General features: G+C 38.7%; 1 protein-coding gene and 2 long non-coding RNA genes across 3 annotated transcripts in view; 2 read left to right on the plus strand and 1 right to left on the minus strand.

Annotated features, from left to right (window-relative positions):
* The first annotated feature begins 1,387 nt into the window (after nucleotides 1-1,387).
* Nucleotides 1,388-7,108, plus strand: P2RY1 (purinergic receptor P2Y1). Its single transcript, XM_045812301.2, has 2 exons — nucleotides 1,388-2,742; nucleotides 4,829-7,108. Exon 1 carries the CDS (start codon nucleotides 1,580-1,582, stop codon nucleotides 2,702-2,704), a length of 1,125 nt encoding a protein of 374 aa, XP_045668257.1. The 5' UTR covers nucleotides 1,388-1,579; the 3' UTR covers nucleotides 2,705-2,742; nucleotides 4,829-7,108.
* LOC123801986 (uncharacterized) lies at nucleotides 3,070-12,323 on the minus strand. The gene is made up of 5 exons (XR_006782391.2): nucleotides 12,188-12,323; nucleotides 9,612-9,744; nucleotides 7,509-7,600; nucleotides 4,554-4,636; nucleotides 3,070-4,431 (listed from the first exon to the last, which is right to left on the minus strand). It is a non-coding gene; the product is annotated as an uncharacterized LOC123801986 (long non-coding RNA).
* LOC123801984 (uncharacterized) overlaps nucleotides 9,721-26,365 on the plus strand; it is a 33,704-nt gene continuing 17,059 nt past the window's right edge. The window contains exons 1-2 of the long non-coding RNA XR_006782387.2: nucleotides 9,721-10,420; nucleotides 24,195-24,400. This is a non-coding gene — a long non-coding RNA (uncharacterized LOC123801984). The remainder of the gene's footprint in view (nucleotides 10,421-24,194; nucleotides 24,401-26,365) is intronic.

The raw sequence follows: 26,365 nt of genomic DNA on the forward strand, positions 1-26,365 counted from the left end.
AGCTAACTGTGACTAATCCCTTTAACCTAAAGAAATAGAATTGGTAATAAAACCCCCAAATCATAGCTTAATCACTTTGGAGTTGCAATCACCCTTTATATCTATCTATATAAAGCTGTATTTACTATTTATTTCTAAAACCATATAATGCAGCCTCTGATCTTGAAATGTACTGGACAGGAGGATTTGGGGACCTTGTGTTTCCCATAGGTATCAAGATAAATTGTCCTAAGCCATGTGAAATACTAATATGCTTACAAGGCCCTTTTAGAAAATAAGTTACCAATAACCTCAGTTGACTAAAATTTGGTTAAGAAAAAATAGTGAAATAAAACGTAAAAAGCAGACTAGAAGGGCAGGAAGACATTCTTCCCACCCTCCCTCCTTCAAAAGCTCTTGCTCTCTGGAAGTAGCAGGTTCCAGCAAGTGCTTGGAATCCGGTCTGCGTGAAGCTAGGAGCACTGCAATAGCAGGGCGTTCCCAGCTGGGGACTCTGGCTGCTTGGAACCTGCAGCCACCTGGCGTGGTTCTTAAGGGCCCTAGAGACTTCTGTCTTGGACCTGAGGGCTCTAGGGTTGTAGGCAAAGGCTGTGAACAGTCAGAAGGGTTTCCTGTGTGTCAGCAACTTCACTTTGCCGGATAGCTGGCGGAAGAGCGAAGGAGCGCTCACGGGCCAATCGCTCCCCAGCAGCCAGGCGGACCGAGCGCCCCCTCACCCTCTCTGCTCTTGGAGCAGCGGAGGGGCAGAGGCTGAGCGCTCTCGGTCACCGTGAAGAGCTGCTCCATACAAGACTCGTCTGGCTCGAGGCGGACGCTCCGAAAAGCTCTGGCGGACGGCGGGCTGGCTCCGCCGAGGCACGCCCCTAGCCTCCCGGGAGCGCGGACTCACCCGGGAGCCCAAACCCCGCCCATCCTCGCGGGGAGCCGCCTGCCCCCAGCACTCACCCGAGCAGGGCCTTGAGGAGGGGCCCTGAGCTGCGCTGAGGGTGAGCACTGCGCGATCCAGAGGCGCGCGGGTCTGCGGCGACGCGCGCTCCGATGGCCCCCAGAGGCTGAGCGAGCGCAGGGACCGAGAAGGAAACGGCGCGGGCCCCCTGAAATGAGCTGCCTGCTTGTAAGGTAGGGAGAAAGAAGATGCCCAAACGAAGTTGATCTTTGGGGAAAGAACGCTGGGGAGTGCCTTCCCCACGCCGGAACGCAGTACTGCGAGTTTGGCTCGACCTCCTCGCTGAGCCCCCAGCACAGTCTCTGCTCTCCCGAACCCTCGGGAAGGCACAATCGGAAAGTTGTCTGTGGCGGTGCCCTGTGCGCCCCGTTGTGTAACCTCGGCACTGACCAGCCGGACCGGGAAGTTGCTGGCCCGGCCGCCAGCCGCGGCCGCGGGCGGATTTCATGGCCCGGGGCGAACGCGGGGCCGGAGCCGGTGTGGGTGAGCCCGTGTGTGCCCCCTCCCGTGGGGATCCCGGGCGCCGGCTCCCTTCCGATCCCTCGCTTTTCCGATGCTCGGTGCGCCCTTCGCCGCTGCCCTCTCGCCGCGACTTGCCCCTAGGAGCCGCCGCGTAAGTCGGGGAAGGAGAGAATGACCGAGGTGCTGTGGCCGGCTGTCCCCAATGGGACGGACGCTACCTTCCTGGCCGGCCAGGGTTTGCCCTGGGGGAACAGCACCGCAGCCTCCACCGCTGCTGTCGCAGCAGCTTCGTTCGCATGCTCGCTGACCAAGACGGGCTTCCAATTCTACTACCTGCCGGCTGTCTACATCTTGGTGTTCATTATCGGCTTCCTCGGCAACAGCGTGGCGATCTGGATGTTCGTCTTCCACATGAAGCCGTGGAGCGGCATCTCCGTGTACATGTTCAACTTGGCCCTGGCCGACTTCTTGTACGTGCTGACTCTGCCCGCGCTCATCTTCTACTACTTCAATAAGACGGACTGGATCTTTGGGGATGCCATGTGCAAGCTGCAGAGGTTCATCTTCCACGTGAACCTCTACGGCAGCATCTTGTTCCTCACCTGCATCAGCGCGCACCGGTACAGCGGCGTGGTGTACCCGCTCAAGTCTCTGGGCAGGCTGAAGAAGAAGAACGCCGTCTATATCAGCGTGCTGGTGTGGCTGATCGTGGTGGTGGCCATCTCCCCCATCCTCTTCTACTCGGGCACCCAGGTCCGGAAAAACAAAACCATCACCTGCTACGACACCACCTCCGACGAGTACCTGCGAAGTTATTTCATCTACAGCATGTGCACAACTGTGGCCATGTTCTGTGTCCCCTTGGTACTGATTCTGGGCTGTTACGGATTAATTGTGAGGGCTCTGATCTACAACGACCTGGACAACTCGCCTCTGAGGAGGAAGTCCATTTACCTGGTGATTATTGTACTGACTGTCTTTGCTGTCTCTTACATCCCTTTCCATGTGATGAAAACGATGAATTTGAGGGCCCGGCTGGATTTTCAGACCCCAGAAATGTGTGCTTTCAATGACAGGGTTTATGCCACTTATCAGGTGACAAGAGGTCTAGCAAGTCTTAACAGTTGTGTGGACCCCATTCTTTATTTCTTGGCAGGAGATACTTTCAGGAGGAGACTCTCCCGAGCCACCAGGAAAGCTTCCAGAAGAAGTGAGGCAAATTTGCAATCCAAGAGCGAAGACATGACCCTCAATATTTTATCTGAGTTCAAGCAGAATGGAGATACAAGCTTGTGAAGAAGCAAGAATCACTGAACACCCACTTTTGTAACATGGTAGGATGCTTAATAGAGCCAAGTGCTTTTTTTCCCCCTTAAGTTTCTAGTAAGCTTAGAAAAAACTTGAGTCCAAGAAAGTAGTGAGTTAAAAAAAAAAAAAAAAAAGTGGAAACACCCAACCCCACACTTAGCTTTTTGGGTTCACTTTCAGGGCCTTTCTAACTAGAAGTATGTAAAATGAAATTATACTATCCTAGTTAAACATTTACTTTTTTATCGGCCTTTAAAATTTACAAGCTTTTCTGTTTAAAGTGCACTTGAGTACTAGAGCTATTTGATATTAATAATTTCTCCAAGAGAACTGATCACTTGAAACTTTGATCCATGGTAGGAACAAACAGACTCCACATTCTCTAAGTTAACACAGAATAGCAAAAATACTTAAATCCTTTAATTCAATATAAGATGAAGCGATCTCAGCTGGGTGTCTCTTTTGGTCCTAGAAGCATAGGTGGTAGCTGGCTGAGTTTCTTTGGAGAATTGAATAGAAAAGTTAAGTCAACAAATTTAAAAACCTAAAAAGTGATTATTTACCAGTTACTTCTAGAAAACTGCTGTTAGGTGCTAGATGTTTGGTGGTAGAAGTCTGCATATATTATCTTAACAGGCAAATGGAATTGGAACAATCAAAGTTCATGTACTTTCCCTGTAAACACTGAACTCTTAGACTTCCGGTGATAAAGGACATTTACTTGCACCACGGCTGTGCACTGCCTTAGCAGAATGTGTGCCGCAGTACAAATGCTCCCTGAGAGCTGTAAAAACAATGTAAAAAGTCAGATATATTACAGACCAGGGTTGAAGAATGGTGGCCAAGAGGATGATAATATCAGAGGGAGAATGTGTGACAGTCCCTCACAAGGCATAGGCTGCAAACATGTTTTCCAAATGTATAAGGCAACTAGGATTAGGGAAAAGATGTTTGTTTTGTTGTTGTTTGGTTGGTTTTGTTTTGTTTTAGAGAAGACAATTTTAGAATAAGGACTTTAAATTAAAATGGTGTAAAGGCTTTCTATTGCCTCTTCAAATGTTGAAAAACATTAACTGCAATACGAAAAAAAAGGCAGCAGACTTTGTACAGGCTGTGTTGATAGAATGAAAAGCTGCAATCCTATAATGCATCTTCTATACTCACACTTAAAGAGAAAAAGCTGCAAATATATGGGAACGGGAAATAGAGAGAAGTAAATGTATGGGGTATGTAAGGGGCCACAGCACTGAACAGTTGTGGCGGTTACAAATCTGCTAATAGTTTCAGAGAAGACTGCTGGTCAGTTGTTTTTTTTCCCCCTCTGCCAGGCAGTAATGAAAACTGAGCAAAATACTAAAGTAATTTAAAAAGTTTTCAATGAATATTGAATGTTGCATTTCTAGCCATTGAAATGGTCAAGTTTGATAGGGTGTAGAATAAGGGAACACAATTCTTAACTCCTGATAAATCCAGGATCAAAGAATTTTTGTCAAAGCTAGCCTCAAAAAAGCCAGCATTAAAGTTTGCAAGTGATGGTGGAGTGACTGGTTGGAAAGCACTTTGTAAGTAAAGTAATTTGGCGTCTGTCTGAAGCCAAGAACATATGGGACACAGCGCCAGGACTTGATCAGTTCCTGTGGTACCTGGTGGCCTGTGGATTTGTGAGACCTTCAGTTTCTTCTTAGACTTGCTTCGGTTTATCCAGTCTTTGGCCACTAAGATCAATGAAGAAAAGCAGTGGTAAGCCTTACTAAAACAGTGATTTTTTTCTATATATTCGGGTTATTGCACAGAATGACAGGAGCCCAATCAAAAAGAAACCAGTTAGATGTCTTACCTGCACCACCTCGTTTTGAGGAAAGAGATTCGTTAAGGTCCTTACTTGGTTAGGGTCCTCTATAGCGTTCATGGTGCGGAATCCTAAAAGAAAAAGTATAAAATAGGTCATTACCGTATGATCCCTGTCAAACATCGTGCTCAGTGACACAAGATTAACATCGCTATATGAACCAAAATGGAAATTCAAAGCCTGTGCCATCCTTGAAGTCATAAGCTAATGGTATTCCTTTCTGTAATATTTCCTCACCATTCACTTAATTTTCTTCCTTTTAGGTCTCAGGATGTCAGCCTGGTTTACAATACTTGTTACATACATTGTGTCTCAGCTCCCAGAGAACTTTCTTTTGGACTGTGGATCCAGTGAGGTGGACAGTGCCTAGAAATGCCCTTTTACTTCTTGGCATGTTTTTTTCCCCAGTGTGTTTCTTCATACATCCTGTAGTGGACGATGACAACGTGTGAATACATGCCAAATAGTAACAAGCAGGATCTTGCCTAACCCCTTCTAGGCACAAAGAGGTCTCTGGGAAGAGTCTGTGCTAATGGTAAAAACATATAGAGGGTCAAGATGAAGCAGTGATCTATTGGCTGGAAATCGGATGACATGTGACGATGTAAGCAGGTATTTTAATAGTAAAGGCAGAAATCTGTTGGCATGTTGATGAAAGAACTGCTAAAATTATAGAACTTATCAGTTAACCTAAGTTTCACACTACAAAACTATTTTCATGCCAAGTTCAAGGTATTTTTGGCTCACCAATTGGTGTCTTTGACTTTTTAAACATCACTGTGCATTGCACTGAAATGCTAAAAACACAAACCAAGAAAAGATACAGCAGAGAGGAGTCAGTGTTAAAAACATGACATTGCCACTTGGCCAACTGTGGAACTCTTGACCCTTTCAACACCACTCTCCATGGATTAAAAAGGTTAGATGGCCTCCATCTGTTGGGACCTCAGGGGATGTGGTACAACATTAAAACTACAGCCAGCCAGAGGTGCACGAAATCTGCCACTGTACTTTCCAGGACTCTTCCATTCTAGTCCTTGGCTAGAAAGTCTCACAAAGTTCACCAATTATGATGTGGACCTATGACCTATAAGTTTTCTCAATCTACTCGGACAGTACAGTAAACTGCTTTTGGATACAAGAGACGTCTGTGCTTAGAGCAGCTGGTATTGGACTAGGGAAGATAAAGACAGGGATGTCCTGAAGCTTTAACTTAGCTGGTCAATTTATAACTAACATAATATATTTATTGATGAAGCTCACAATTCTGCAGTTGTACAGATTAAAAAGCTTTCTTGAAAGAGCAAATATGCGGATGTAAATTATATTTATTACAATGTATAATATGTCACAATAGTGTATTTTATGTAATGTGATGCATCGATAAAATGAGTTATTGTATATTATACTTCTCAAATACCAGTATCTTGAAATGTTTAAGATTTTTTTTTTGATCTAAAATATGAATGTTTTGTGACACAAGTGGTTAATTTTTTCTAGAAGTGCTTCTGCATGTTTACCTTTTTACTTAGGGTTCTCCATACAGACACACTGTGGTGTCAAACTATAAGCTCAATAGTAAATACAAAATATCTTTGCCAGACTAGGTCTGTATTGTCTATATTTTATATGACATAGAAAAATTTATATTGTCTTTTCAAGACCTTTAGAATCGTGCCCCCCAAAATGGTTGATATTTCCAATTCCAATGTGAAAAGTTGTCCTAAATTCAAAGTAGATCTCTTACATTTTAGAAGTGTGGAGGAATGGGCATTATAGATAGATTAGAATTTAAGGAAAAACTAGGGGGAGTGGAGAGAGAGAGAAAGAGGCAGCTGGTGCAATCCCTTACTTGTCCTCGGTTCTGCCTACATTTTTGTGTTGTGTTTCTTAAGGTGAGAGTATAATCTTGGGTTTTACGAGAGGGAATTTCTAAGTAACACGCTACCAGCAAGTTCAACACTGCTATTTTAATGTTTTTGTTGTTGAGTTGGTAACTTTAAGTGTTAGAGTGATAACTGTAAATGATTTGGCTGCTGAACTCTTTTACAATTTTTTTGTGTTGTACATTGTATCATACACATCATTACAAATTAATATGAAGGGGAATATATGTTACATATCAAAATTTGTGACTTTGAATTCTAGTATGTTTAGTGTTTTTGCAAAAACGTTTATTTTTATATTATCTGTGATTTTTAATATAGTTGAACTACATTTCTTTGTGATTAACAGTTTCATTGAATAAGCAGTATGCAAACAGTGTTACTTGACATTTTGAGCCTTCTCAGGTTTATCTAAATCAATGGTAGCTTAACAAATTCCAGACTTATTGTACGTAATGGTGTTTTTAATAAAAGGAATGTATATTTCCTCTAAGTTTGCATGCAGGAGTGTACAATATTGTGTGTGTCTAAGGCATGTGGCCAACTTACTATCTGCTATTTATAACAGGAGAGCTTTGATAAGATCTTGATCATCAGAATTGTACCTACCATAGACAATTAAAACTGAAAAAGTCTCAATAAAATTATGAAATGTGATCTGATGGTTTCTATGTTGTTATAGTGTTAAGACTCATAAGTTTCTCCAAGTTTTGACACCTACTGTTCTGGCTGTCATAGTATGTATTTCTTAAGGTGTGTCCTAGACTGTAAAAAGGGAAGTGTTATAAATTATCTTGCACCAGAATTCTTTAAGATTATCATTGAGGAGAAAAATACAGAATCATTATGTATTTTCATACCATTAAATGTTAGCTGTAATCTTTTCTCCTCTAATTTTTATCCATAGAGGTAATCATACTAATAATAATCTTTTGTGGTTTCTGTTTATCCATTAGCCTACATTGCCTGCTTCTTTCAAGTTTATTAAAAAGTAAATATCTGATTCCGTGTAGTGAAAAAGCATATAATGGAATGGAAGCGTACTTAGAAGCATTACCTTTCTTTTCTTTAGTGGAGAAGGTAGGTGCATAATGGTCCTGTGTTGGGTTTTCTGGTTGTCTGCTGAGACAGGTGCCCTGTCACAGAAACCTGTGGGTAGAAAAGTCTAAATCACTTGCAGCCCTTATGATGCTTTCACTCAGTTTTAAACTCCTTAATTAGCTAAACTATCCAAACTTCATAGGAATCTTCCTCTATTTAATAACAGCATGGTAGAGTTTTGTGGGTGTATATGTGTGTATGCTTATTTAGTGCATACACAGAAATAATACAGATAGTCATTGTTCTGATTTAAGAATTTACTGTAAAACTTGGAGAATGTTTTGATTTTCAAAATCACTTTGGGATTAGAATCAGAGAACTTTCTCTGCAAGTAAATATACTGCTTTTAAATTCTCTTATTTTAATGAACTGGAAAGTTTATACTCTTTTCAGAATGTTTAGAATTTTGCCCCCAGATATGGTCAGAGTCCAGTTCCATATGTAAAAAGCTTGCCCTGAATTCAAAGTAGATCTGTTATGGCTTAGAAGTCTGATGGAATGGGGCATTAAAGACACAACAGATGTCACTAGAAATCCATGTTAATACTGTGCTTACTTGCTTGAACCCTGCAAGGTTATACTGCTTTGGGGTGGACCCTGGGGACTGACGTCTCCAACCAGCATTGTTGCTGGGACCGATCTGTGGATGGAGCCGGGCCCCTGGGCTGAGCAGCTGACAGTACTGCAGCCCCTTAAAAACAGACCCAGATAAGGAGGTAGGGTGATAGGAGACATGCGGGGGCACTCAGTCCTGCCCATGGGGGAGAAATGCACTGCTTTTCCTGATTACCTGATGAAGAAAAATAACCAGCATCAAGGTGGGAAATCCTTGATAGATTGAAACCGAGGCCCTGGAATGATCTGATTTAATCCTCTCACCTCGGTTTGCTGGTGTGCGCAAAGTTTTCCATTCAAAAATGGAGCTAGCAAAGAACTCAGGGTTCTCTCTCCTACTAAAACATTCCTTCCACATTGCGGGACTCTTCAAACTGTAGATCTTGACCCATTAGTGGGTCATGATGAGCAAACAAAATAGATCAGACTCCTTAACTCAGTAAGGCTTTATGATTTTCATTTCAGAGATACACAGGCACACGCTTATACTCATGCACATAACACATTACTCACATGTCTACTGTGACCCAGGACACAAGTCCATTTGATTTCTTTGGAATCATTTGATTTCTCTGAGGACCTGGCCAAAAAACGATAAACTACACTACTCAGTACAAGGTGGGGTGGGATTACAGCAATAGGGAATGAGAAATGTTTTTCAAAACAACTTTTAAATAAAGAGGTACTCATTTTTAATCTTGTTATATGCATCCTCTTTTTAAATGTTTCTTGAGATTACATTTGGAATTCCCAAAGAAACGGTATTTAGCGTACATCTAAGGAGAGCTATTTGCAGTTATAGAGACTATAATTGAAACTTAGATTTATGTAAATTCTGAAGCTTAGCTCTTCATACTATCCCTGCTGCTGTGAATAGTTACTAGAAAAACAGCAAATGTCCACTGTGTTTAGAGCATCAGCTTTGCAGTCAAGTGCCCTAGGTCCGAACCAACTTCTACCACTTACCAGTTGTGTACTCTGGGCAGTTGCTTGCCCCCTCTGGACTGTGCGTTCCTCAACTATAAATTGAGCGTAATTGCAGTCCAGAGACATTGGGATAATTAAATGAAATAGAAAATGCAAAGCACTTCCCACATAATATATACTCAAAAAAAATGGCAGGCTTTCTTTTTGAGGCTGCTAAGGACTTCACCGCTCCCTGTGGTGTTTTGTTGCTGTTTGTTTCTATTGTTATTTCTTTTGTCTTCTCTCATGCTAGAAGGCTTTGTGGATCTCCTAGAAATTCTAGTTTTGAAATGGAGTGCATACACTATTTTCTTTTGGACTCTCCATTGAATAGCTGAGGTCAGATAATAAGTATTCAACTTTTTGATGCTTTGCACTGTGATACGCACTGTGTGGACAAAGAGATGTAAAGCAAAATGTGTGCAGCTAAAAATATATCAAGAAGAAGAGTCTGCTGACCTCCTTGGCTGGGCCTCACCTCTCAGGTTCACGGTCTATTTTCAGTTGCCACAGTCCAAAGTCTGGTCTTCAGTTTTGCAGATAGAGAAACTTGATCTCAACAGTTCACCTGGAGTTCACCATCTCTGGGACACTGACTCACACCAAGCAAACTGTGACAAGAGAATCATTTACCAACGAGATGCCAGTTTATGAATATACAACGGCTGTATCCAGTCACAATAACAGACATCTGCCTTTGTTTTCAATCTAATTATGGATCAGAAAGTTGCCTACGGAGCTTAGAATAAGAACAAAGAGAGGTAATATTCTTTAACGGCATTTCCAGTAAGATAGAGGAGCTGAAAGAATCTGCCTATCCCTGAAGATACTGGGTGGAATGATCAGTATCCATCCTGTATGTGGAAAAATGCTGCCTCCTTGAAATAGCACATAGATTGAAAATTTCACATTTGCTTATTTTCTTTTAAAATCAGTCATCATCATTATTACTTTTCTTGCAAAACGTGTTTTAGTAATGTCTCCCTGTGGTGGTGGTGGTATTTAAGGCTGCAGTGCTTGCTAAGTTGGAGATACTCAAAAGATACCCAGTTGGAAGGCTAGAGTAAGTCATTACAAATGCCATTCCAGAGTTCGGGACAAAGTTGTAGCAAGAGATAGAAGCTTGGGAATTGTCTGTTTACAAATGACAGCTGGAGGAAGAGTGAACCATAGGTAATGCCAGCACTGGGATAGACAGAGAACACTGAGCAGGAAGAACTGGAGTCAGAGAAGATCCAGGACAGCCTCCTGAAGAAATCGGTCTCAGAAGAGCATTTCAGTGAAGAGGTAAGTCTGGCACTTGTTACAGAAACAACCATCAAGAGTCTGTTACAGTTAGAGATTAGAAATGATTGGTGTTTGAGAGAACTTTAAATTCATAAAAATAGTAATTATTACTGATCGCTAAAGTGTTTTGGTGAAGAGATTAAGGAAAATAAGTTAGTAGTTTGAGGAGAAGACAAATTAGAGACAGAAAATGTATAAAAAGGGGGGCGCCTGGGTGGCAGAGCGGTTAAGCATCTGCCTTCAGCTCAGGGCGTGATCCCGGCGTTATGGGATCGAGCCCCACATCAGGCTCTTCTGCTATGAGCCTGCTTCTTCCTCTCTCACTCCCCCTGCTTGTGTTCCCTCTCTCGCTGGCTGTCTCTGTCTCTGTCAAATAAATAAATAAAATCTTTAAAAATAAATGTATAAAGAGGGGCGCCTGGGTGGCACAGTCGTTAAGCGTCTGCCTTCGGCTCAGGGCGTGATCCCAGCGTTCTGGGATTGAGCCCCGCATCAGGCTCCTCCCCTGGGAGCCTGCTTCTTCCTCTCCCACTCCCCCTGCTTGTGTTCCCTCTCTCGCTGGCTGTCTCTCTCTCTCTGTCAAATAAATAAAATCTTTAAAAAAATGTATAAAGAGACTGCATGATAATTCCAAAGGAAACAAAGTCCACGGGGAAATTGGAGTAGATGGATGACCTCAAAAGGACAATGGGGAAGGGGTGGTCTAGGGGAGGAGTGGCTGTGGGTTTTGAATTGGAACAGCAGTAAAGGCCATCATAGTAGAGGAGAGCCTTAACTGTGAGGCTAAGGCATTGGATGGGTCACTGATAGAAAGATTATAGGACAAAAAATTACAGGGACAAATATGAAGGTTGGTGGATAACAGCAAAGAGGAAGAGGACAGCTAGCAAGACCTAGTTACTATTACTCTCAAAAAGAGTTGACAAGGCAGTGGAAGGATAATGTCAAAAGCAGTGGGGACCAGGAGAATACCTATCCCTTCTCTGGTATGTAAGAGTAGTAATATGAAAGAGTCCTCTATGGGAAAAAGAATGAAGGAAATATTTTACTGGGTAGTTGTTAGCAGCTTTTTACAGAGAAGACTGAGTGTGCAGAAGCTTCCTTTAGAAGGAATTGTGTCTCCAGAACACACAGCAAAAAAGGGGTGAGATGTATGGTCAACAGAGGGTAGAAGTGGGAGGAGAGGGAAATGAACTGGAGGAGAATAGTTTTGGGACAAACTTGTACCAAAGAGGTCATACTAGATCGTGAAGGCAGCAAGCTGTAGAAAGATGCCAGAGTGGAAATAACCACTATTTCATTAGGAAATTTGGCAATATGTTTTTCCACATTTTAGACAGATTGTTCAGATTAATGGAATTGGGAAACAGGAAATAGATTAGCCTTAAACAGTGATTGAGAGCTTGTGGAGTGTTTTAAAACATGGCTGCAAATTCACTGCCATTTTCTCTAAGAATTGGGATCTATGGTTCTTCTCCTTGATCTGAAATGGTTTGTGACTGTTTTGACCAATAGAATATGGCAGAAGTGGTATGCTATGAATTCTAAGATTAAGTTATAAAAAGCTACATAGTTTCCACCGTGTTTGGAACATTCTCTCTTGGAGCTCAAAGTTACTAGGTAAGAAGCTAACTACCTTTAGGCCACAAGGCCTTGAAAAGAGGTGTAGGGGTGTGTGTGAGAGAGGGAGAGTGGCAGATGGTGGGGAGAGTGCACACATGCAAGCCAAAGAGCCTCTATCCATTCAAATCCTACCAGCCCACATACCAGACAAGTACATGGAGAAGACTTTGATCCAAATACCCATTCTAGTCACTCCCAGCTGCTTGAGTCTTCTCAGCTGAGGCCTCAGATATCATAGAGCAAAGATAAGCCATCTTTGCTGACATTTGTGTGAAAATCTATAAGGAAAATAAAATCATGGTTATTTATGTGTTCTGGGGTAGTTTGTTACACAGCAATAGAGAATGGCCTAAGACAGACTGTAATTCGGGTTGCCAAGGTGGTGTCATCTCTCACAGTTACTGCTTTCTTTTGTCCTCAGGTGGGTGTGGCCAGAGTAGGGGTGGAGTTTGGGGGTGGACTGATTTAGGACTATATGGTATATTCTCAAACAGGGATAGTATTAAATTATATGCACAGGAACAGAGTAACGGATGGTTGCTTAAAGTTAGTACCTAATCATGAAAAAATATTATTCTATCCGTTGCCTCCAAAAGCAATGACATGAATATAGAAGGCACTTAAATTGGCACAAAAATTGGTGGTGGTGGCAGTAACATAAGGAGGCAGAAGCATGAAATAATTTGTAGGAAGAAATAACCAGATGTGGTGTGTGAGCATGATGGAGAAAAGGAAAAGTCAATGATGACTGAGGTTTCATCTGGAGAATCAGGGATAATGGCATGAATTCTGATGGAAATGGAGGATTGGAAAGGAAAGCAAGTACATGTACAAAACATGAAAATAGTGCGTAAAACTTGAAGACCTGTCTGCAAGAAGTATTCACTTAATATTTTCAGCCTCTCTTCTGCTAATGTGGCATAAATTTAATTTCATGTTGTTCAGTTCTCCTGCCCTTTTCCTTGAACTTGTGACTTACATCTATAAAGGACATCTGGTCTACATTGTCACCTCTTAATGCTAGCAACTCATGAAGTGGCCTGTTTATGTGTACACGGCCATTCACAAGAGCCCTTCACTTCTAGTTCGGTGAGCAGGCACCACGCCTTTCTTGGGATAAGAGCATCTTACTGTTGGGATCTGGGGCAGGCATGGGGCACCTTGTTGAGCCCTCCCAGTCCATTTCTTTAGTTACACTACAAAGCTACTTCTATTCAGGGGTTTTATGCCTTCAGAAAAATGTAAAAGGAAAATCTCAAAACATTTTTAAAAAAGTAGTAAGGACAAAAAAGTATGGATGAAGAATAAATTTTCCTTTTGAGTTTTCTAAATTAAGTTTGGGGCTTGAAGCAAAAATTATAATACTGTTTGATTTGGTTCTAAATGTATGTAGGGAAAATATTTAAGATGATTACTTTTTAAATGGGGGAAGGTAATGAGACATAAAGGGAGGTAAAGTTTCTACACTTGAAACTGGCAAAATGACAGCAGTAAATGGGGAAAGTTATGTTCATATAAGTTAATAGCTACAGCTACAACTAAAAGTAGGTATACAAAGTGATATACTAAAAAAAAATGTAGACAAAACAAATTCTAAAGAATATTCAAGTAACCCACAGAAAGGAAAAAGAAAACAGAAATGAAAACAAATGATAGAACTAAATCCTAAAATATCAATAATTACATTAAATGTAAATGGGTCTAAATACACTAAGCAAAACACACAGACTGACAGACTGGATTAAAAAACACAACCTAACTCTAATCTTTCTACTGTTATATTTGAAGTAGGTTTCTTATATAGGCGAACTGAAAGTAAAAGAATGAAGAAAGACATAAAAACACTAATTAAAGAAACATAGGAGTAGCCATATTAATAACAGATTAGAAGAAAGAGCAAAGAAAGTTGACAGCAAGGGATGTTGTACGATGACAAAAGGATAAATCCACCAAGTTATGCACCAAAAACAACACTGAGAAATATTGAGGCAAAAACTGATAGAACTGAAAAGAGATAAATCCAAAAATATAATTGGAGACTCAACATCCTTCCAAAAATTAATAAAACTATTAAATGGAATATCAGCAAAGACACAGAACTCAACAACATGACCAACCAACAGACTCCAATTGACGTTCATAAAACCAATAATAGCGCAATAATAGCAAAACACATACTTTTTTCAAGTGTGCACATCCGGGTCATACAACAAACCTCAAAAAATTTACATTGATATTATATAGTATGTGTTCTCTGACCTCAGTGGAGTCAAACTAGAAATCAATTAGAGAAAGGAAAATAGGAAAATACCTAAGCACTTGGAAATGAATGACAGTTTTAAATGAACATATGTAATCTATGGATCAGAGAGGAAATCTCAAGGGGAATTTAAAAGAAATAGATTGAACTGAATTAAAATAAAAATGCAACATAACAAATTTGTGGAACACAAGTAAAAAACATCTATTAAAAAACTATAGCTAACGTTATACTGAATGCTGAAAGACTGAATGTTTTCTCCCCTAAGATGGGGAACAAGGCAAACTCAGTGTGAAAGCAGTGCTGAGAGGGGACTTTGTAACATTAAATTCTTAATTAGAAAATGGAAAAAAAGAAAATTCTGAGCTCCCATCTCAGGACTCTAGAAGAAGAGCCAAAAAGAAAATAAAACCCAAAGCAATCAGAAGGAAGGAAACAACAAAGAACAGAAATTAATGACATGTAAAACACAAAATCAATGAAATAAGAGGTTTTTTAAAAAGATCAATATAAGTGACAAATCTCGAGCAAAACTGGCCAAAAAAATAACAATTATCAATATGATGAATGAAATGAGACATAACTAAAGACAGTGCAGACATTAAAAAAATAATATGGGAATACCACATACAACTTGACATCTTTGGTAAACTTCCTCTAAAAATACAAATTTATCACAATGTACCCCATACAAAATGGATCGTTTAAATAGCCCAGTGACAGTGAATTTGTAAATTAAACCCCCCCCAATCTCTAGGCCTAGTAGTTTTCACCAGAAAATTCAACTAAATATTTAAAGAAAAATTCACACAAATTCTACACTGTTTCTCCCAGAAAACAGAAGAGGAAATATTTACCAGTTTATTAGATGAAATGAGTGTTACCATGATACCAAAACTAGAGTACAAAAATAAATTATGGACCAATATCCTTGATGAATATAGTCACAAAAATTCTTAACAAAATATTAGAAAATAGAATACAAAAGTAAAAAAAAAAAGTATAAAAATAGAAGAATTATCATGACTAAGTGTGACCTGGGATACAAGTCAGATTTTATATTTAAACATATTAAATAGTGACTATTATATTAAGATTGAAGAAAAATCACACAATCAAATCATTGGTGAAGAAAAAGCATTTGACAAAATACAACATATATTCCTGATAGAAATTCTCAGAGAAATAGAAACAGAGGGGAATTTACTCAACTTGATAAAGAGCATCTATTAAAAAACAAAAGACAAACAAACAAAAACTGCAGCTAACATTATACTTAGTGGTGAAAGACTGAATGCTTTTCCCCCAAGAGTGGGAATAAGGCAAAGATTTCTGCTCTTACCACTCATATTGAACATAGCACTAGAAGTACAGTTTGGAAAGGAAGTAAAAAAACTGTCTCCCTATTTGTAGACATTATAACTGCCCACATAGAAAAGTCCAAGGAATCTCCAAAATAAAGAGTTCTGGAACTATTAAATGAGTTTAGCAAGGTCACATAATGGAAGATAAACATTGATACAAGTATCAACTGTATTTCTCTATACTAAAAATGAGCAAGTGGATGCTGAAATTAAAAGCCAATACCATTTACAATTGCTCAAAAAATTAAGTGAAGTAAAATCTATCAAAAACATCAATGGGACTTTTATGCCTGAAACTACACAATGTTGATGAAAAATCAAAGAGCTAAATAAATGAAGAGATATACCAAGTTAATGGATTAGAAGTCTCAATATAGTAAAGATGTCAATATTTCCTAAACTGATATATAGGTTTAATGATATTTCTATCAGAATTCCAGCAAGAATTTTTATAGGTATGGACAAGATTGTTCTAAATTGTATTTTAAAAGACAAAGGTAGAAGAGCTAAGGCAATTATGAGAAAGAAGAATAAAGTAGGAGGAATCTATACCATGCGATTTCAAGACTTATACAGCTATAGTAATCAAGACTGGGTGCTGTTGGCAGAGGGATAAACATACAGATTAATGGAACTGATTAGAGAATTCTGAAATAGAGCCATAGAAAAACAACCAATGGATTTTGGACAAAGGTACAAAGACAATTAAATGGAGGAAAGAGTATTTCCAACAAATAGTGCTAAAGCAATTGGACATCCATGGCCAAGAAATAAAGAAAAGAAAGAAATTTCCCTAAACCTCATAACTTAGAGAAAAGTTAACTCAAACTGGAGCATGAGCTTAAATGTAAAATATGCAACTGTGAAACTTTAGAAAAATCACAGATGAAAACCTTCAAGATCTAGGACGAGGAAATGTGTTCTAGATGACACCAAAAATGATAATCCATAAAGGAAAAATGAATAAATTGGATTTCATCAAACTTCAAACCCAGATATTATTCAATGAGTAATTGGTTAAACAAAATGTGGTACAACTATTTCATGGAATACTATACAGCAATAAAAAGGAACAATAACCTGGATGAACTTCCAGAGAATTAGGCTCAGTATAAAATAAATCTCAAAAGGATATATGCTGTATTAGTTCATTTGTATAATTCTTGAGAAATAGAGAATAGATCAGTGGTTGCCAAGGATTAAGGAAGAAGCAGGAGAGGGAGGGAAGTAGCTGTAACTATACAATGGTATTAATACGACGGATTTTGTGGTAATGGAAATGTTATGCATCTTGACTAGTTGGGAAACCCTACTATAGTTTTTCACAATTTACCATTAGGAGAAACTGGGTAAAAGGTATATGGGATCTCTTTGTATTATTTCTCAACAACTGCATGTGAATCTGTATCTCAAAATAAAAAATTTAAATTAAAAAAGAGAATGAGACTAGGCATACCTAGAAATAAACATCCATCAGCAGATGAATGACAAAACAAACATATAGGTCCTTCCAATGGAATGCTATTTAGCAGCAAAAAAAGAACAATTTACTAATACATACAACATGGATTAATCTCAGAAACACTACACTGAGAAAAAGAAGCCAGACATAAGAGTACATTCTAGATTATGTATATGAAATTCTGGAACAGGCATAACTAACCTAGAGTAATAAAGAACAGATTGGTCATTGCCCAGAGCCAGAACTGTGTACAGATGAGGAAATGACTGCAAAGTTGCAGAAGGGGATTCTTAGGGGGATGTGTTTGATGTCAGGACTGCAGGGTGTGTTGCACGTATCTATGTTTGTCAGTACTCACCAAACCGTACACTTAAAAAGGAATACATTTTTGGGGGGCACCTGGGTGGCTCAGTGGGTTAAGCGGCTGACTCTTCATTTCGATTCAGGTCATGATCTCAGGGTTGTGAGATCAAGTCCTGTGTGGGACTCCGTGATGAGTCTGCTTGTCCCTCTCCCGTACCCTCTGCCCCTCCCCCCCGCTCATGCACTTGCACGCACTTTCTAAAATAAATAAATAAAATCTATTTTAAAAAGTACATTTTGGGGGTGTCTGGGTGGCTCAGTCAGTTAAGCTTCTGCCTTCGGCTCAAGTCATGATCCCAGGGTCCTGGAATTGAGCCCCACATTGGGCTCCCTGCTCAGCAGGGAAGTCTGCCTCTCCCTCTCCCTCTCCCTCTCCCTCTCCCTCTCCCTCTCCCTCTCCCCCCACTCATGCTCTCTCTTGCTCTCTCTCAAATAAATAAAATCTTTTTTTAAAAAAGTACATTTTGTCATATGTATATTATTCAATAAATCTCTATTTAAAGAAAGAGATAGAATGAATAAAATTGAGAAATTCGAGTAGATACTGTAGTTTTTTGTTGTTGTTGTTGTTTAAGTTGGAGGCTATAGCAAAAGAGAAATACTTTCAGGGATGTCATTCTAAGACAGGACTCTGCTCATCAAATGCCTGGTAGGTACCAAAAAAAGACTAGAATTTGCATACCTTTCTCTTTCCCAACTTTCCCTAATCTCCCTTGGCCAGGCTGAGAACTAGAGGAGTAAGTTACCATGTAGCTCAGACATAGAGGAATCTAGTCACCAGATGGGCCATACAAGATGGAAACTCATCTTATGAATGAGGTGAAGATGAGAAAAATCACAGCATATGGCCAGGGCTGTGATATGAATGCTTAACAAATTGGGGCCCAATATTCTGTAGTGTTTCAGAGTGAGACTCAAATGGAATCAAATCCTAGCACAATTATTAAGCATGGAAATTGGGCAAGGTACTTAATGTTTCTGAGCCTCATTTTTCTCAAAAATTTTCCAAAAAATAGGGTTGGTAATGCCAATCTCCTTGTGTTACTGTGGGGTATAAATGAGGTCATTTGTGTGAAACTCTTTGTACAACTGCCTGGTGCTTATTAAGTAAGTGCTCAATGAATGGAGAATGCTGGAGTGTAGGGCTGGGGATCTGGGAAAGAAGCTGGACAGAGGCTATCTGAGGAGCTCAACAGAAGCAGCTGCAGGGGATGAGGCTGCAGCTTGAGCGGCTTGGAGTCCGACTTAAAGGACTCAGCGGAGGAGGCCAAGACACACTAACTAGGGAAGCAAAGAAGAAAAGAGAACATAGATGTCTAAGAAATCCAGAAGGAAGTAGTGATCAGCAGGGGCAAATGGGGAAAAAGAATGAGCATGGAGGCAGGCAAGGGTGGTAGGTTTAGCAGTAAGGAGAGGATTAGGGTGGAGGGGAAGGAAGCAGAGGGCAGAGGGTCAAGAAGGAAATGTGAAGGAATATTGTGTTCTCAGGAACAAATCAAAAGAACCAGTTGCTCTGAAAGATCAAGTAGCAAAATGCAGTGATCTTAAAGTGTGAGGTCGTTGAGTATGTGTCTCTGTTTATATTGTTGTTGTTGCTCAAATCCCAACTCTGAAAGAACAAGCAGACCCTGGTTGCCAGGATGTATTACTCCTGCTGCTTCCAAATGCAATTCTGGCGAGCGCAGTCATTCCCCATGGTATTCCTGTTAGCATTCATACAGTGCTCATTAGGACCTGAAATCTTTTCAGCCTTGTCAAATTCCATTATATGGCACAACAAATCTTAACTTGTAGATTCTAGTGTTTCTTTTCACATCAATCCAGTTTTAAAAACCAATTGCCGAGACCAAGAAAAACAAATACCGTATGATTTCACGTAAATGTGAGGTCTAAAAAACAACCAATGAACAAACAAAACAGAAACAGACTCAAATACAGAGGACAAACTGGTGGCTGCAAAGGGTAGGAGGCAGGCGAAATAGGCCAAAGGGACTAAATGTAAAACTGTCACTTAGAAAATAAGTCATGGAAATGTTAAGTACAGCATAGGAAATATAGCCAATAATATTCTAATAACTATGTATGGTGATAGATGGTAACTAGACTTATCCTGGTGATCATTTCATAATGTATATAGATGTTGAATAATTATGTTGCACATCTGAAACTAATATAGTGCTGTAGGTCCGTAGTTCAATCAAAAAGCAAAACAAACCATACCACAATTTTAAAATCCAAAAAAATAAAATCAACTCCCAAAAGTAATAATCTTTTTGTGCTCTTATATTGAGTTTTTTTCATAATAAGAAAATTATCACTTTATTAGGTATTTAGCAATTAAAGAAGTATACCCTCCTTGTACATTTCAAAAACAAATAAACAAAACAAAACCAAAAACTCAAATGAAACAATACTGGGTTTTTTAATTCATTTGCATGTAAATTTATAAATTGTTTCAACTAGTCCATTGTTTTCTATATATTTACTTCACATCAAAAACATCCAAATGGGCTCCTGGGTGGCTCAGTCGGGTGTCTGCCTTCAGCTCAGGTCATGATCTCAGGGTCCTGAGATGGAGTCCCATGTCCCCCTGCTCATGCTCTCTCTCTCTCAAATAAATAAATTAAAAAAAAATCCAAACATTCCTTTCAATCTACTAGCAGAGCAAGTAAATAAAATAATAATATTTAATACTACAAATATCTAGACATTCAAAATTACTTTCTTTGATAAAAACAAATATTCGGGCGCAAAACTGGAGTTGAGTATAATCATATGCAAGTAATAGTTCTACAAAACAGCTAATTATACCACCTGATCAATGTGAAATTCCCACAATGCATTTAGCTCCATATTGTTACAATTATGTCTTCCAATATTACTTAAAATATAGTCTGCCTTTGTCATGAGAAGTACCTTCAAGTAATTTTTGCTTTCAACTTTTTTCCTTATTCTTAAAACACTACATTACCACCCAACAACAGCAGACTATTTTCTTTAGTACAGATTGTAATATGAAACTAAAACAACTTTATGGTTTCCAAATCTATAGCAAATATGAAGAGCTTACATTATATTTTAGTTTTGTTGACTATTATATTTGATGTCATTTAGAAAAATCTATCAAATTCTCTGAACATTAATGTATCTCAGGTAACTCTTTGACCTTTTGGGGAAATATATTTTCTTAAAAATGAATAATTATACTTGACATCTATTTGCTTAATGGTCTGTACATTTTTACCAGTGACATCTGTAATTTTCCCTGATTTTCAGCATGATTCTTTTTTGAAAAACATTGCAAAAAGATGAGGATATTAAACTATATTTTAAAGAAAAAAAATATGTGTTCACCTGAAACTAATCTATGTCAACCATACTTCAATTAAACAGGTTTTTATTTCAAAAATTTTTTAAAAAGAAAAATTGTTTTAGAAATAGGGAATATCCCCAATTTAACAAAGTATATTGAGTGTATGCTGAGACATGAGGAGATCAGAACTTGAGTGGGCACCATTATGAATGCCCAGAAAGATATTTAGAAGTCATGATCAATAGGATTCATTGAATGTGGGGGGAATGAGGAAGAGGGAACAGTGTAGACCTCATATAACATCCAAATTTCTAGCTTGAGTAATGAATGGGATGGGTGGAGGGGCCATCCCAGGCTGGGAAAAGGGAGGGGGAAATTCCCCTTTTGGTTAACTGGAATTAAGTACAGTTCTAATAAATATGATTTTGTATTTTCCAGCTCACTCGTTTGCTATTGTTTAAAAGTATCTTGTTATGAATAGAGCAAGATTTAAATATTCTGAAGAAATACTGGTTAGAGGGCAATTGAAATTGTCAGAGGATTGCTAAATACAATTGTTAGAGTCATCTGGTTCAGAATTGGGCCAGGTATCCAATCTTGTCAAGCAAATAAATCATCTCTTATGCTTTAACCAGATAGATTTCGAGTGTTTACTGTGTATCAGGCATCATTGGAAGAGCTGGGGCATAGTAGGGACAGAACAGACACAATTCCCACTCTCATTGTGTTTATAATTGACTGCAGAAGTATAAATGATGAGTAGAAGGTAATGAAGATAAATTCATCTCAAATCATTACAAGTGCTATGAAGAAAACAAAACATGGTAAGGAATATAGTAGGGAAAGAGTGACTTGAGTGGGGAAGAAGAATAAGACATTGTACCTCTGAAGGGTTGGGTGTGACCGGAGCCTTGCATGATGAGAAATAGGGAAAGACCTTTTAGGGAGGACTCAGACTTCCTATACAGGGGCGGCAATCTGGTTGGAAAAAATCTAAAGGGACTTTTTTTAGACATTTCCATAGAAAACACTCTATTTGCTTACAATGCATCTTAATTTGAGATGGTAGGAGCTGATACCAAGCCCGCCCCCACATAACAAGTGACTGACTGCATCCTCTTTATACCCACCAAACCACACTTTGGACTACCAACAGTCCAAGCAGAGAGAGAGCACAAAGGCAGAAACTATCTTGGCTCTCTCAGCGGCTGGAACCTGTAAAGAAACATAGAGGGGTAATAAGAGATGAGCTAGGAAGAATGGTGGGGGGAGCATGTCATGCTAGACAACAAAGAGGATTAGAGGGTCTAAGCAGGGAGATGATGGGGGTGTGATTTCTGTTTTATAATATTAAATCCTCAACTCATCATCTGGTACAATTACTATTAGAAGTCACTGATTGAAAAACAGTACATTTAGAAAGAAAACTGTACGATTTTGTTATACTTTCAATCTTTTTACGTAAAATACTCATTGTCTCAAAATGGACTCGAGATAGCATTTGCTGATGCTGAATGGTGTACTTTAACTCATGTTCTGGACAGATGTTCTGTTTGTCACCCACGTAATAATAATACTCAAGATCTGTTGAACTTCTAATTAAAGATAACTGGTTTAGTTAAGGCAAGTTGGAAAAACAGACAAATTTTATGGTGGGTGAAGCTGTGTATTTACCTTAAGACACTAATTTTTTTCCATTAATGGTACCAAATATCTGATGATGTTGAAGCATTTCCTTTGAGGCAGGGTAGAAATATTAGATTTTACAATTGTTTCTTGACTTTTTTACAAATATGGGGAAATCTCTCATTTGCCCTATCAATTTCTACTCATACGTGCAGAGAGAGGGATGAATTTCCTAAGAATGTCATGATGGCTGTCTTACATAAAATTGGAAAAATGTGTGAGATAATTATTTTTAAGGTACAGAATCTATAACAAGTGAAAATATCATTAAAAGAGCTTTTTTTTTCTTTCATTCTTTCTTGAAAAACCCAAGCTCAAGGGCTTTTAAGGTGGAAAAATGTTTAATACCAGGTACGTGAGCTAACTGATTAATTAGACCACTGATTGAGTCATTCATTCTGTAATTACATACCTACTGTTTCTTTGGATGGTAGGCAGGAAAAAAGAATAGTTATTAAACGTATCATCTGTGTAATCAAATTGTTTACAGCCTACTTGATGAAACAAAGCAAGAACATAAAATGTTGACAAGCAGGAGAACTGATACGATGCGGCAGAAGAGATATCACAAGGCAGCATAGGTTTTGAATGCCAGAGAGCACTACAGGTCATTCAGGGTGGTGGGAGCCTTAGAAAGTTGAGTTCACTTGGTTGGCCGTCTGGACATTTTCTCAAAGTGTGCAGACAGGTTTCTTCAACACTGTACACCCAACTGAGGTCAGATCGGGGTTGAAGTTTACATTTGAACAGCAGAAAATGTACAGGTCTTAAATTGGTTGCACCATGGCAGTTCTATAGCCTTAAAAGGGAATGTTTTTACCCCATAATCAAAAAAGATCTTTCATTTATTCCATGCTCTATTATTTTCTTTAGTGAACAGACACTTTAAATTGCATACTTGCAAGGCTTCTGAAAGAAGCCTTTCAGAAATCCATCATAGTCTTCTTTCCTTCGAATGACTAGATCCTCCCTCAGTGTTCTTTCCTGCCGACTCAGGAGGTACCCATAGACAAGCACTAAGATGATTTAGTTAAAAGAAATTTTAAAACAATTCCTGACCAGTATGTTCAAATAGAGGTATGAATTGTCTAAGAGTAACTTGATGTTTTTTTTTAAATAAAATTGAGAAAATAGTGGGTTTTTTTTAAGTTGCAGAAATTTAAAGCCACACAATTTATTGTAAAATTATAATTTGGGCTCTTTTTTCTTTTCTATCCTCCCCCAACAACTTAGTCCTAAAGCTATTAGGTAGAGAGGAGTAAGGTGGGCATGTGTGCCAGTGCCCCAGATCAGCGTACCAGAGCCTCAGCAAGCTGAGAACACTCGCTCTGTAGGAAGGCAGCAGGGAGTGGGGTGTAAAAGCCTAGGGAGGGTGAGGAGGGTATAAATAGGAGAGGCTCTCCCTGCGTGGCCCAATCGGGATCAATATAGATATCAAAATAAACAATAATGGTAGGGACCAACTACAACCCACTGAATAATAAAGGAAACCATGAGTCCATTCAGGTACAAATAAAAGAATAAATTGAAAGTTTGGTGAGGAATGGGGTAGTAAGACAGTTTCAAAGTAGCAGCTCACCACACACTGATTACTACAAGGAGAATTAACTCTATCTGAGGTTTTGCAGTTTCTATCTTATTATAGTGATCAAAGTGAGCTCCTTTAATAATGGAACTAACCAAAATTGTATGCCATCTGATAGAGTACAAGAACACAGCACTGCTTCTGTGAGATTCCTGCCAAAGATGCGCAACCTAAATTTAATCATGAGGAAACATCAGACAAACCCAAATTAAGGACATTCTACAAAAGAGCTGGCCTTTAAATTTCAAGCGTCAAGATCTTGATAGTCAAAGAAAGACTGAGAAGATTGTTCCAGGGGAAAGAGACTAAAAAGACCTGACAACTGTATGTATCTTGTGATTCTAAGCTGGAGCCTTTACTACAAAATCATTATTGGGACAGTTGGTAAAGCCTAAATGGGGTCTGATGATTGAGTGTTAGTGATACATTTGTGGTAATTCCTTGAATCCAATGGCTGCATTTTAGTTGTGTAGGAAAACATCCTTGTTTGTAAGAAATACACATCACCGTGCTCTGGGATGATGGAAATCAGGTTGGCAGCTTGTCCTAAATGGCTCAGGAAAAAAAAGTTTCCTGTATTGTTCAACTGTAAGTTTGACATTATTTTAAGAATTGTAATTTAAATTTGCTTTTATGATCAACAATCCTTTAGTATTAATCATATACACTGTTGCTGTAAATATCATATTATATTAGATAATCCATCTGGCATTGTAAAGCATTTTACCTGTTGACCTGAAAAATGATGATAATAGACTCACTGGGGTTTTGTTAGTATTCAGATGGGCATGTAACATATTCTTTTTCCATATAAAAAAGGAGGGAAATGTCTTAGTGATTCAGTCTATTTTAATAGAAAATAGGATGATTTATTTTAGTATTGTAAGTTTATTTTCAGTATTGAAGTCCAAAGCATTGATTTTCCCCCCAAATAACAGAACAATGGATGCGGTCTTATGATTCAAAAGAAGTCATTTTTACTCATTAAAGAAATCAGAGCCAGATAAGACATATCTTTTGCAACCTTGGCTAATTTACCTGACTAATCCAATTTTATAATTTTATAATTTCTTCTATAGCTTTATACTTATTATTGCTTTTTCTTTAAAACTACATAGAAATTTAACTAAATTGGACCTGTGATAAAAGTATCTACCCAAAGAGTTTGAAATAGAAATTTTAACCCCAAATCAGAAGTAATAAGAACTAACAGCATTAAGTGGTCATAAGTGAACGGATCTTTCCCTGTACATAGATACATATGTAGACATCTACATATTTATAATGTAATGCTCACAGCACTATGTATTAGGTATTATTAGACTAATATAATAAATAAGTAAACTGAAGTCTAAGAGGTTACATAGTCATACAAGTTGCTAAGCGAAAGGCATAAGTTGTCTTGTGAAAGTGTATCCCAACTATCAAGGCTTATAAATCTCTTTACTAACCAGCCTTCTGAGGTATGGCTGACCCTAGAATTGCCCAGGACCCAAAGCAATTATGCTTCTAAAACCACTGTACCCCGGTACTCCCAAATATTCGTATTTCTAAGAAATCTAGTTAAAAGCTAAAGCTAAAGAAACTCAAAGTAGAAAGAAGTAATGCAAGGTTGACACCAAACCTCCTATAGGTGGAGATTTGAAATAACTCATTTGAGGGGTGGCAGGACTAATGGGTTGATTGTATCCATCTGAACCTTAAGTCTTTTTGACACAAATGCACTTAATTACACCATGTTCCCCAATTAACAGCCTACCTGATTCACTGCCCTAAACCAACTGAAGTCCCACAGGAAGGGACCCAGGCTAATCCTCACTTCCTCCCACCCAGTCTAATTACCATAGTCATCTGTATTTACATCGACTGGGGGAGAAGGCAACAACTAAGAGAAACATTGATTATTTTTGCAGTTTCAAGTCCAATCTGATTTAGAAACTACAGATCAGTTTATCTTGAAGTAAGCTAAGAATGAAATAGAATTCTATGTTATGGCACGTATCTAGAAAGTCAAGTATCAGTAATCGATGGTTTATATTTTAAAATAAACTTTCTCAGGTTATTATTCCTATTTTAAATGTAAATTTGCTGTGATAAGTGTTTTTGATAAAGTTCAGAATTTCATTTTACTAATCTAATGAGGAAAAATAAGCACTTTATAGACTGAATGTATCCCCCACAAAATTCATATGTTGAAGATGAATACCCAATGTGACTATATTTGGAGCTAAGCCTTTTAGGAAGAAATTAAGATTGAACGAATTCATAAGGATGGGATCCTAATTCAAT

The sequence above is a fragment of the Ursus americanus genome, chromosome 20, assembly GCF_024610735.1.
Source record: "Ursus americanus isolate L20-20 chromosome 20, mUrsAme1.1.p, whole genome shotgun sequence".
Lineage (NCBI taxonomy): Eukaryota > Metazoa > Chordata > Mammalia > Carnivora > Ursidae > Ursus > Ursus americanus.

Excerpts from the sequence above, each read along its gene's own strand:
- P2RY1 (XM_045812301.2), top strand. The coding sequence starts at position 1,580 with ATGACCGAGGTGCTGTGGCCGGCTGTCCCCAATGGGACGGACGCTACC.